We start from the raw sequence: 12,462 nt of genomic DNA, 5'->3' as shown, positions 1-12,462 counted from the left end.
GGCGTTGCCCAAGCAGTGTGCTTTTGTGATCAGCATCGTGGCAAGTCCTATAACATCATTTCGGAATGAACCTCAGGCCACATTTGGTTCGTGATGGATGTGTCGTCCATGGAACCGTGCTAGCCACGATCTCGCCATTGCCTGTCGGATTTTCTTGCCCCAGATCATAAAGACTATCAACACGATGTTGTTCAGAATCAAGACAGCAGCAAATATTCCGGAGATCACCACTGCGTAACCCGTCTCCAGTACCCAGTCGAGCAAATTGACGGAAAGGCCGAAACTGATAGCTTGCTTCCCAAGGTTCATCGCGATCAGCATCTCCGACACGTTCGAGTTGTACGAATCTACGGCATACGCCAGCGCGAATGAAAAGTAGAAGTATGCGGACCATTGCTCCATGCCCACGCCGAAAAAGTATCCAAGCCAGTGTAGGTTGTACTGCGCGGTCAAGCCAAACAAAATTAAGCCAGCCGGCGCAACGATCATGGCGGGAATCATGACGCCCAGGCGCATCTCGGCCTCTCGAACTCCGTTGTTGCGTCGCGTCAGTCGGGCGGCGAGGCGGTCGGATGTAGGCGCGAAAGGAACGGCAAGAAGGAAACCGATCAACGTTGCCAATGCAATGAGACCGGAATCTGCCTATTTGGGTTTTGGTCAACGGCTGGCCCTGAAGCACGCGTCACGTAGTGCAAGAAAGGACCACTAACCTCACTCCAGTTATACGGAGGCCCCATGATCTTGATCGGGAATGTGTAGTTGAAAGCGAAAGCTCCTAGTCCGATATATATCCCAAACGAGGTAATAACCCAGAAGACCTGCGGCACGAGAAAGTAGGTGAACGACCTAGCAATGGTCATAAAAAATGGTGATTGGGGATCATAATGTCCTAGTGGGCTCAAAGTCTTGAAAAAGGGAATGCGTTCTGGAACAGGGGCAGCTCTTCGTTCATAGGTCTCTTGGGCGGGCTTTTCGGCATCTTCTGGAGCCCGCAGGTCTTCAGATGGCGTCTCGGACAGTTTATGAGCCTTCCTGTCGTATGAGGTCTCTTCCACGAACAGAAAGGCCAAGACTAGCAGTGCTGACGCGAATGCCAAGATGACATAGAAGAACAACCTCCATGAGTAGGGCTCAATGAGCATATGTGCTGATGGTAATGGAGCGATGGAGCCCAAGCAAATCGCGACTGAACAAGTTACTAGACTTTCGTAGCCAAATGCTAAATAGACATTTCAATGAGCTGAGATAGACTTACAAGAGTAAAATGCCAAATGCTTGCCACGCTCGTGTAGAAAGAAGATATCATTGACCAACTGTACAGGAATTGCTTCGCATATACCAGACCCAAATGCAGCGAAGACTCGCGCGACCATTAGTCCTGTAAAATTGTGAGCTTGAGATGCTCCGATAATTCCTGCGACGAACTTGTCGAGATCAGCTCATGTTATTTCCATACAAGCAAGACACAGGGTACATACGAATAGCATTGATCCCAGCATCACAGGTCGTCGGCCGAACTTGAGGTACAAAGGAACCAGCACCAACGACCCAAAGCCATAAGCTAGGTTTGGGTACGAGATCAGCCCAGACGCCTGCGCTGGGGTGATGTCAAATATTTCGGAGAATAGCGTGATGTACGGCGCTGGTCCGAGCAGAAATGCATTACCGAGAAACGAGTAGGCACAGCAGATGACGAGTATTATTGTTTTCTTAGATGAAGACCACTATAAACGGTCAGCTGCGCCACTTGCTTGGCATTTCGGCCTAAAGCCACTCACTTGAAGAGGGTCATTGGGATCTTCCGCCGGCACCGGAAACAGCGCCTGACCCAACGCTGTATCATCGCCCTCTGTTCCGGATACATCAGCTATTGAGCTTTTTGGCTTCAATCCCTTTTACCTTACCAGCAGCTCGAAGATCAACGGTTCCGGGGACGGCACCTTCGTGTGCGTGGCTTCATCGACTCTTAGTAAAATCTTCCCCGCATTAGAGTTTGGGGTTGTCCTCACCTATGCACTAAGTGCCGCCGGGGAACTGAGGACTGGTTCCCGGGGCCAATAACCATGATTAAAATATCTTGAGTTTCAAAAATCCCAGACTTTTTAGGTATTGCAAGAGGTTCAATGGATTAGAAAAGTTCAATCGTCGGTGGACAGCCAACGTGTTTTGTAAGATACCTTCCCTCGACCCCTGTTGTCGCTTCCTACTATTCCTGCAGATATTTCCCTGTAATACGCCCATGGCTAAGGTCAATGGATAGCTCTATGCGGAGTCATTGGAGCAACGGAGACGGCAGATTTGGCCTGGGGGGTGAGCTGCGCCTTTGAGGGTAGTGTCGACCACTCAACCCTGTCTTTCGTGTCCATTGCTGGCGTATCATTGGTCTGGTATTGGTACGATGATACATCGTTCTTCGGCACTTATGCAGTCAGTCTATGCATGTAACAACACCTCATATTATTCTTACGATATTTGCATTAATAATTGCACCTCATCCGCTGTTATTATCCGACTACCTTCGCCGTCGTTGACGGAGGTACTGTGCTTTGCAAAGTGCTGTTCAAAAACCTCGCATCACTAACAGCACTAGAAGCCGGAAGTACCAACGTCGCTGCCACATAGCGCAGGACGCCATGCGTTTCTACTTCTGCTCTAATTGACCGGATGTTTGAGTTTATGACAATGGTTTGTTCAAGAGTGCGGGTATTTGTGACAGCAGAATGGGCAGCAGTAGAATCTGTGATAAGCAGAATGTCTGAGAGTCACTTTGGTTGTTTATTTGTTGATTAGCATGAATATCAATCAATTTCGCTGCAGTTCTTTGGCTTAGGGTAATTAAAGAAAGAAAGTCAAACGAAATATAAACATAAAAGATCCAAACGTTAAACTTTTTGAAAGTTTAAGAATAAATTTATATGCAGTAACGGTCGGTATCCCACATCCATTTATGCATTATCTATCATTTTACTTTCGCTCTGTCAGCTCTAGTATGATAACGTGCATGGCTGCTAGGCGACCTGTTGCAGTAGCGGTGATATATGAATCGCTGACCAGCACGTTGTTGCCTTAACGCATAGATGAGGGTTGGAAATTCGAGGCTATGTGTGGCGCTTGCGAGACAGAAGATAACCATTTTATGAACCACCTTCTGCACCAAGCATAAGCCCATGGTTCTCGGAGATCGATATATACACAACCTTGAGTATAAAGGTGTGTGAGTGACCCACAACCGCACACTTTCCAACACCGACAGCTCACGATGAATCCGTTTTAGGCAATGATCGAAGACAGCACATTGCAAATGCCAGGAGCAAACATCAAAGAAATTGCACACAACTCACCAAAGCTAAAACGTTGATACTTGAATAACTTTACGAAAAAAGTGTCGCAAAGCAATTGAAATAATTATTAATGGCTTCAGCTATCTGTTCCAATAATTTTGGTTTTAGGTATATTATGTATTGTGATAGTGGTGCTGTCACAGGTTGGTGGTCACTTAGCGTGCAATTTCTTGATTTTGCTCCTGATGCTTGTGCATACGCGGCATATTCCAGCCTTCAAAAGTAAGTGACCTAGTCTATTTCATGTATTGAAGGCCAGTCACATGATCTCTAATCTCGCACCTCTGTAAGCGATCTATGTGTTTATGCAAGCATTGTCTGTAGTGTGTTGACACGTAACATCCATAACCATAGTCCAATCCAGGGGTGCAATGAATGACGACGTTAGAGAGCTTCATGTCGGCTTATATTCTGATAGGCGTCACTACTCTGTAGGGCCATGGTACCGATCAGGTGTGTGTATTGATCCTCAGTAGAGTGTTGTTCTGTTGTGAAGTTCCTCAGCTATTCTGAGGGATTCCTGAAGGCTATCTATTAAGGGTGGACTGTGCACCTCAGGCATCTACCTAACTGGTGGCCCCAGGCAACTATAATATGCAATTCCTTTCATGAAAGCTGCTGTATTTCCCGGGAAATTCGCTACCTACCTTGCGATTACAACAAGGCGGTATATGGTATACCTTATTGCTGCCGTGCCGAAGTGGAGAGCACCAAACTAACGAACCTAACCAACCGTGTTTCGCAAGGATATAAAGCACGAACAATCACGGAACTTTAGAAAAGTAGAAGCCAGATCCAGGGTGATGTGGAAGTATGACGGTATGACGGTCTAGCTGAAGTCTACTTTGTCTAGCTTGTTTTCTGGGCGGTAAGCTCTAAAATTTGTAAACAAAAAAAAAACTGATAAAACGATGGATACAGCCACAGAGAGCTGAATCCTCCTTGGTCTTGTAGGCTCTCTGACATTGGGCATAAATTCCTTCACGGCGAAAGATCTGTGGAGAGTCTTGGAGAACGGAGCTTGTCTGGTAAAGGTATAGTTAAATCACTTTATTGTGACAGATTCAACTGTTAGGATTCTTTCTGCAGAGTCATTTCTGATTGGAACTACATACATGCGTGGGTTGATAAAATTGTGGATATCCAGATGGTAGTGCCTTGTGTTACCTCTTTATACCCTAACTCACCGCAGTAGCTTCCCACGTTGCTTAGCGTAAGCCCGATGTCTATAAGATGAGCTAGAAAGTGGACTAAGTTGCTACTACGAACTTGTCCATATGGAGGGCAACTGAACAACCCACTCCTGGTGAGGCATCTGCGGCAAGTGGAGTATCTACTGGAGTATGGATGTTCAAGTTTGAATTTAGCAACGTGCAAATCAAAAGTTGGTTTTTACTCGCCTCCTAACAGACGAAAATAACATTGAGGGACAACGACGTCAATAGTACGAAGAGATATGATATGCACATGTTTTCGGGGGTTGCTACATAACCACTATGTTTCAAGACTTGTCCGAAACATAACTGAATACCTCAAAGTAGCACCAATGTTACTTTGCGCCTACCTCACTGGTTGCTACTTCTTGTTCTGCTCGTAGTGTGCCTCGTTCAAGCCATGTTCGATAGCCGCAATTTGTAGAGCAAGTACAAGAGAATACTGGCGGCACCAAATGAAGCTGCCCGTCATATACCAAAAACCTGGTGTACCAGTCGGTCTCCAAGTCTGTTCACCCATTCGTTAGTACATTCTCGTTGAGTCTCACTTGATATCCTAGATCACACTTACACCTTTTCTCTCCTGCTCTCCATCGAGAAATCCGATCGTCCCGACCTTATCAGCAACCTCCTCGCCCATTATATCTCGGATATCTACAATGCTTCGGTGGAAGCCAGTGGCCAGCACAACCACATCAGCATCTATGTTAGTACCGTCTGCCAGAATGAGTCCAGTTGTATTGAACTCCTTCACTCCACCCTCACTCCTACGGATCTTGATTCGTCCATCGATTATCATTTCATTTGCGCCCTGGTCAATGTAAAATTGTCCACCTCGGACAATTTGGTGTTCCGCAATGCTAATCCCGTCCTCACCTGTCCTGACTGCCAAACCCGCCCGTTTGAGGCCGTCAATCATTTCTTTATCGTGTGCACACATCATCTGCGTTAGACCAACACTCATAGTCCTGACCACGGGAGTTGGAAATGAGTTCCCAATCACATCAGCCTCTTCGGTACTGATGCCGTCGGTGTCCCAGAGACTAAACAAGAAGAGTTCCTGGCTCTTTTCGGATATGGAGACAATGGCACCTCGCTGGATCATCGTGATGTCTTGGGCTCCATGGGAAACGAAGTCGTGGGCAAGGTCGTGTGCACTTGAGCCCGCACCAATGATGACCACCTTCTTGCTGTGAAGGTCTGGTATGTGGCTTGCCGATCGGTGCGCCTTCGAATGATATAGCTGACCCTGGAATAAGTCCCGGCCGGAGAATTCAGGGATATTTGGCTTCTCACTAAACAAGCCTGTAGCAAGTACGACATGTCGTGGGGTGAACACTTGTAGCCCGGATGGTGTTTGCGCTTCGACATGATACTTTCTCGAATCCTCGTTGTATTCAACCTTTGTCACTGTGCTCTGCAGCATAATGTCAAGTTCCATGAGCTGGCTGTAATGCTCCATAAAGCTTGCGATCTTATCCTGGGGAATATACCGGGGCCAGGATTCCGGCGTCTTGAGAAAGGGGTAGTAATCGGTATACCTCGGGGTGTGGAGAGCGACACTGGTATATCTGTTTCGCCATGAGTCTCCAACACGGGTTGCTTTGTCTACCAATAATGAATTGATACCCATATTCTTCAAATGCGCACCTAGTGCAAGTCCAGCCTGTCCTGAAACAGAAGTCAGCATTGAAACGCTCGAGCAGTATGATAAATGTTACCTGCGCCCACCACCAGGACTTGTAACGCCAAATTCTCTTCGGCAGGTTTGCTGATACCGTTAGTTGCCGGAGTTCGCAGCGTCTTCTTGGCATCCACCTCTTTCTGGAAATCCAACTCAAATAACTGGGTAAAGACAGTCCAGGCTTTCCATTCGCCGTTTCCTTCTTTAGTGAGCCGCACGAACCCTTTGCCTTCCCCGTAGGGGTGTTTGAACACAAAGCCTCCTTGGATCCAGAACAAGTCGCCGGCGTCCATGCATGTTGGCTGTAAACCTCCAGTCTTGGCGCATTGGATGTCTCGGAGGGGGTTAGGGGAGGCGGAGAGATAACTACTGATCGCGTCCTGACCATGCTTTGTAGTCCAGTCCCAAGATAGGCCGACTATATCTCGCCACCAGCAGTCATCAATGAACAGGTCCGATAGACGGTCAAATGCCTTGACCTGGAAGCAGGCCTCCAGTCTCGCAAGCCAGTCGCTGATAATCTGAACCGGATTGATCTGCTCTTTCTTCAACCCATCATGGAGCAATAGGGTTGGAAGAGATGCAAGAGGCAGATTACCTTCCATGAGGAGAATAGTGAGAAGGATACGTGGATGCAGTTCTGGTCTGCTACGTGGAAGGATATATGAACAAATATGCCAGGAATCTGCACGGGAAGAATTGATCAAGTTAGAAGCACGTCTTATGGTACAGCAGATATTGTAAAATTAAAGGAGAAGTGCTGATAGCTGATGGTGTTCAACCTCTTTACATGTCAATGGCGACGTCTTTATAGTTTACCAAAGGTTACTTCTGAGGTCCGCATTCTTCTTGAACCGGGACCGGTTAACTTCCTGAAAAGGCTCCAGTTGCTGATTATACCCCATAATATTGCTGATGGTTTTCTGCGACAGGCTGCATACAAGTCTAGTAGACAGTTGACGATGAGGTCCGTAGAGCCGCGGTATGAGTACGTGATCTAATTTCACCAGTGGATGATTATGCATGTAAGCTTACGGCACTAGTCCTAGTTAGGCTAAGCGAGATTTAAACGATTGGGACCTGGCTATTGCAAGGGCTGATTATATTTCTTGAAATGGACTAAGTTAAGTAGCCTCAGGCTCAAGAAGCATGAAATATGTTATCCACTTGTGCCCCACCAAGACTAGAACAACATAAGGCAATGCTCCCCAATCCTAGTCTCTGAGTGCGGCCGCTGGTGATCGGTATCTCAGATCCCATGTGTGGCATTGCATTTTTTGCTAGAATGTAAAGCCTGTGATTTAATCATTTTTGGTTTACGGCACCGCATAATGATCATCTGAGGGTTCCGAACAAGTGCAAAAAAAGGCACTAGGTTGGTCAAAGCAAAGCTAGGTGCCTGACATGCAGAAACCGTCATATGAGACGTGATGAGGCACACGCCAGAGTGGTAACTTAAGTGAATGGTATCCGATTTGCGTTACAGTCGGGGGAAAATGGGGCACATCGGGTACAGCCGTGATGTTTACCTGCTCTTAATCACTTCCAAGTTTCTGCTGTGTGGCGATGATCATATCTCATACTCATGGTTGACCTGGTAGCACAAACTGTCTCAATAGTAAAAGGAAGTGCGACTACCTGTTGAATGAGCACCCAATCCTGGAACGGACACTGCAAGGTAAGCGGCCGTTGCGGTCAGGCCGGCAGAACCCATAGCTAGCCCGGAATAATTCCAAAACTTGCTTTGCGAGCCAATTGGCCCGAGCCGCGGCTGTGGATTCTTTTGACGTTCTGCCTATCAAGATGCCATATGCATCAAATGAGCTGTTCAATTGTTGTAATATATGAGCCCTTATCAACTGGTGTTGACTGGTGTTGAGAAGTATATGCTAATCACCTGTTTCCGATCTAGTCCATCAATTTAGTCTTCTGCAGGGAGGAAATCTCAACACTCAAGTCGCAGATTAGTCTACCCGCCTGCATCACCTGATTTATTTCTAGCCCTGCGAGCTCTGACATGACACTCCGGAGTACGCTTCTCATTGCTGGCTTGCACTACTCTAGGCACAGAGGTCACTTGGAAACTCTCCGGGCTGCGTTCTTCTTTCATATGCTAAAGAGAACTCATAACATGAGCAGCTAGCTCAACACCATCAGTTATGAAACAGTGGCGCTCTACCTAAGGCTGAAATATACACTTTGTGTGTAAGCGGTACGGCAGCCACGGCGTGTCCCCACTTTCACCGTCCGTTTACAATAGCTGATATCAAGATTTGCCTCGGAAACATAGCAGCCGCGGAAGCCCATCTTGACGGGGTACTAAAAACTCTTAGACACCACAAAGAAGTGAAATTTCGCGTTATTGGCTACTGAAGATATAGACATGTAATTGTATGATCGTTGCGTTATTCTGTAAGTACTTAGGAACACCTGGCGGCCGTCAAAGCAAATTCTACCTGGAACCTATTTCTCCAGAACATGCAACTTTTTGCAACTTCTCAAACGCCCACTCAAGACAACTTTATTTTTTTCTCGCTGTAAGTACGCTACCAGGAATATTTGGGACAAATCTTCCCTCCACGCCCTGAACCTCATGCACAACTGGCACATGATAAAATACCGTGGCCTCGACAACAAGCTCAAGGCTATGCACATAACACCCCAGTTATTTTGTCTCACTCCCCCAATCAGAAATGCAAAGGACAATGATGTAGCGCTAGCTAGAATTAACTTGAGGCTTATGATGGATATGGTGAATAGGAGAAACGATCATCCACAGTCCAAGTACGACAATTCGGTCTACAAGGGAGGGGCTCTTTACCAGATGTTCGTTGACTTAGTCCATTCCCACATGACATCCTTCTCGGAAGAAAGAAACCCCACCTTACTCTATATCGAGGGGCAAGGCTGGACAGAATTGTCTGCCATCTTCCTGTGGCTGCAAGGCTGCGCCAGGGAGTGTGTACATGCGTAACGTTCACTGTATTGCCAATATCGAAGACCCAATCGACACGGGCCACATTCGTCGGTTGGCGATGAATTTAAAGCAAGACAATGAGCTTACCATTGACGACTTAAGAATAGAGCCTGGCCGCAATGTGCAAGACTACTGGATCTGGAAGAATTTTGTCACGTCTCTGGCGTTGGCTATCAACCAGAGAGATGTCCAACACAACAAATTTACCTGGGCATCTGTTTCTACGGAGGGGCCTTGTAACTTGAAGTCAGTACCAAGACAATGGTACACAGCATCACAACGTATAGTAAGCTCGCCGGGATTAAGTATTGGCGGGATGCCAAGAGTGCACTGAGCAGTGTAGCTGGTCTGTCGTGTGGTCTGTGGAGAAAGAGACTGTTGCTGTAGCTTTGTAGTATCGTCCTATTTCCACGTCAAAGACGCTTAGATTCAATCTGTGTTAGGCACAACCAAGAGGGAGGTTGTAAAACTTCGGACATGAGATCGAAGTACCACCAATCATGAGACCTGCTAGCAATTCTTCAATCGAAATGCGTGTGCCATGAGCTCTGTTAAATTGGATCTCGTACTAGCATTTTATTACGGTAATGTCACAGCGGAGACTTATTATTAGTGAAAAGACCATCGATTTTTGGGGTCCTCCTTGTTCTTCCATTTTTCATCATAGCTTTATAATACGTATATTATCTCTGGAGACTAATGACGCTAAACTAGTGCTCACTAAAGCCCGGTGCGTTGTTCTATACGCTAATAGAATCGATTGCGTTCATTCTGCTGTGTTTTCCTGTGTAGCGTGCAATTGGACTATGGTTGGCCAAAGTTTACAGGCTCCAATCTTGCCCGCAGCCATGCACCATATGCAGCAAACATACCAACGGATTTCCACTTGTCACAAAGCTCGATCAATGCCTCGTAACGTTTTGTGATATAATTCTGCTTGAGTTCCTCGTCGAGACCTTGCAATTCCCACGCGACGGCGTGCGTGATCTTGCTAAGGCATACTGGACACAAATAAGGAGGCTGTCGCAGGTCCTCTGCCATGCCAGCTGTTCCCTGCATGACACAGGCGTAATAGCTACAGTGGCCCATCCCCAAGCAATGCCCAAGCTCGTGGGATACTGTTCGCACCAGGCGAGACAGCCACAGCCCGCGCTGATATTGTAGGCTCCCTGATGTGGTGTCACCATTCGCTTCGTCAATCGCTGAGCGCAGATGTGATAATCTAGTCAACGGCATTTGGGGCTTCTGCTTGGATGTGGTCATGCCTCCCATCCTGCAGATTTTATCTACATAGGACTTGCAGTGCGATGCTGGCCACATGTGATTGTAGTCGATATTTTCAAACTGGTCGAGCACAGGCTGGTATCTTGCCGATGAGACAACACATACACGACTGCCTCCGTATGCTCGGCCACAGCAGAAGTCGTCGTCTTCGTCTTCGTACATATCGTGGTCTATCAACAGCACGAGGGCATACGCATCTGTGGGAAGCATTTCAATTGCAGCGTCTAGTATATCTTCGAGGTTCAATTGCCCTGAGAATATGCCGTCCGGTGATGGTCTTGCGCGTATGCGGACGCATTTCTGTTCAATCGTAAGACCGACATGATTCTCCTTGGCGCCGCTAGTCCTCTTCTCTGCCCAAGGGACAAACTGTAGGCGTTGTGGGAATGGCTTCACGCTCATACCGTGATAGAACGCGCCGAGGTAGTCGACAAAGTCCTTGGCGAGGAGAGGCTCCATTGCAGAAGCAGGGGCTTGGGACTGCTTGTTGTGGCCGCCATCCGCGATATTTGGCTTTAACCACGAGCTCATGTGCTGCATCTGTTTCGTGATCTCGGGCACTGATGCTACATATAGCGTCTTCCGCCTCTTCGTCGGCTTATTGCGTTCTCCTTCCAGTAGCCAGGATCGAAAGCTTTGGGGCGGATCCTTGGGGTCCAAGGCCAGATGATCGTTTGGCAAGACTAACGGAGCGGGAAACGCAACTGCAAGCTCTTGGGCCGACTTGAGTATTTCTGACTCAATGGTGGTGTCTCTGATGCCTTTGACTTTCCACGGGTTTCGCCCGGACTTGGTCGTTGCAGCAAGTCGACGGTCAGCATCTGGACGATGGAAGCCCGCAATATTCGCGTACGCTGATGTCTCGTGCTGGAGATGTGTATGTGCACATGGCTTAGAGCTTGACATCATTACGGAAGGGGCAGTTGTCGCATAGAGCGGCAATCTTCACGTGCGAAACGCCGCAGCAGAGGCCGCGAAAGACTTTCCCGGCTCATCGTCGCGGAGGTCTCTTAAGTACGTCCTCAAAACCGCCGCGAAAGGCAACCCGTCAGTTGAAGCTAGTACTAATGGGAACTCATTCTAGGCAGAAGTTCTTCTTGTTGACCAAAACGTTACACAACAATCGCGGGGTTGTGCGCTAAGAATAGGCTTTTCTATGTGGCTGGTATAAGCACCGCCGCCTCATCATGTCAAGCAACCTCAACATGGTTTTGCTTGATATTTTCGTTAGAGAAAGACAGATCGATTCAGATCTCTAGGATGGTTATTTGATCATACCGAAATCTGGAGGAATACTGTGATTAGAGGAGGAGGTCAGCAAGGAATCGGGGGACAAGATCGCACGGACGCTGAATATGGCAGATGACCAGCGCTGAGAGGAGGATCCCGCCCAGCGCATTAGTGATGCTGCGAATGACTAACCTAACCGGATGCCAGGGGAGGCTGATCACCCATTCTGAATACAACGCTCTTAGAGCCCTCAATTAGACCTAACCCCCAACGAAACCCTGTTCACAATGCTGCATGTATATAGGGAATGGGCCGAGAGCAGGGTAGAAGAAGTAGTTATGATCATTTCTTGAAATCTGCATATATTATAGGATGCCACAATCTAGAGCCGCATACCTTATGGTATTTGTACGGTCAGATAAGCATTTTACTGTTCACCACATGAAGGTAGTGCTTCGCGGCCAGAGAAAGTAGCAAAGATCCTTGTCGCAAGTAAACAAATGGCAAAAGAACGACTGGAGAAACGAAGAGCATAACAAATGAACTCCCCTCCAGCAAAAAGTGACCTTCGAGATAAGCTAAATAATCGCATCAGAACATTAGAGTATATCTAAACCTCCATACCGTTCAAAACTGGTTTATCGAAAATTATGTATTATGGCTTGTCTGCAGTCTGAGATGTTAAAGGTTGCGTTACTCGGCAAGCTAGTGGATCTTTTACCTTTTTTTTCC

The 12,462-nt window shown here is 47.3% G+C and overlaps 3 protein-coding genes across 3 annotated transcripts; all 3 read right to left on the bottom strand.

Moving 5' to 3' along the window:
• Positions 1 to 6: 6 nt before the first annotated feature.
• On the bottom strand, positions 7 to 2,345 carry BKA67DRAFT_128363 (putative MFS transporter). The gene is made up of 7 exons (XM_046094983.1): positions 2,010 to 2,345; positions 1,905 to 1,954; positions 1,779 to 1,849; positions 1,479 to 1,724; positions 1,256 to 1,424; positions 711 to 1,198; positions 7 to 642 (listed from the first exon to the last, which is right to left on the bottom strand). Exons 1-7 carry the CDS (start codon positions 2,063 to 2,065, stop codon positions 73 to 75), a joined length of 1,650 nt encoding a protein of 549 aa, XP_045951592.1. The 5' UTR covers positions 2,066 to 2,345; the 3' UTR covers positions 7 to 72.
• Positions 2,346 to 4,916: 2,571 nt separating this feature from the next.
• Positions 4,917 to 7,211, bottom strand: BKA67DRAFT_632446 (uncharacterized protein; the record flags this gene model as incomplete). Its single annotated transcript, XM_046105605.1, has 3 exons — positions 6,277 to 7,211; positions 5,127 to 6,226; positions 4,917 to 5,063 (listed from the first exon to the last, which is right to left on the bottom strand). The coding sequence occupies exons 1-3, from the start codon at positions 6,842 to 6,844 to the stop codon at positions 4,917 to 4,919; spliced, it is 1,815 nt and encodes a 604-aa protein (XP_045951591.1). The 5' UTR covers positions 6,845 to 7,211.
• A 2,809-nt stretch (positions 7,212 to 10,020) lies between these two features.
• Positions 10,021 to 11,406, bottom strand: BKA67DRAFT_527435 (uncharacterized protein; the record flags this gene model as incomplete). Its single annotated transcript, XM_046098857.1, has 1 exon — positions 10,021 to 11,406. One exon carries the CDS (start codon positions 11,404 to 11,406, stop codon positions 10,021 to 10,023), a length of 1,386 nt encoding a protein of 461 aa, XP_045951590.1.
• Between the last annotated feature and the right edge of the window lie 1,056 nt (positions 11,407 to 12,462).

The sequence above is a fragment of the Truncatella angustata genome (assembly GCF_020726525.1).
Source record: "Truncatella angustata strain MPI-SDFR-AT-0073 chromosome Unknown BKA67scaffold_12, whole genome shotgun sequence".
Lineage (NCBI taxonomy): Eukaryota > Fungi > Ascomycota > Sordariomycetes > Amphisphaeriales > Sporocadaceae > Truncatella > Truncatella angustata.
The sequence above is the reverse complement of the archived record's forward strand: the minus strand, read 5'-3'. Positions and strand labels throughout refer to the sequence as shown.

Coding starts and splice junctions, on each gene's coding strand:
- BKA67DRAFT_128363 (XM_046094983.1), bottom strand. CDS start 2,065: ATGGTTATTGGCCCCGGGAACCAGTCCTCAGTTCCCCGGCGGCACTTA. Junction 1,850..1,904: donor CGTTGATCTTCGAGCTGCTG/GTAAGGTAAAAG, acceptor TATCCGGAACAG/AGGGCGATGATACAGCGTTG. Junction 643..710: donor CTCCGTATAACTGGAGTGAG/GTTAGTGGTCCT, acceptor AAACCCAAATAG/GCAGATTCCGGTCTCATTGC.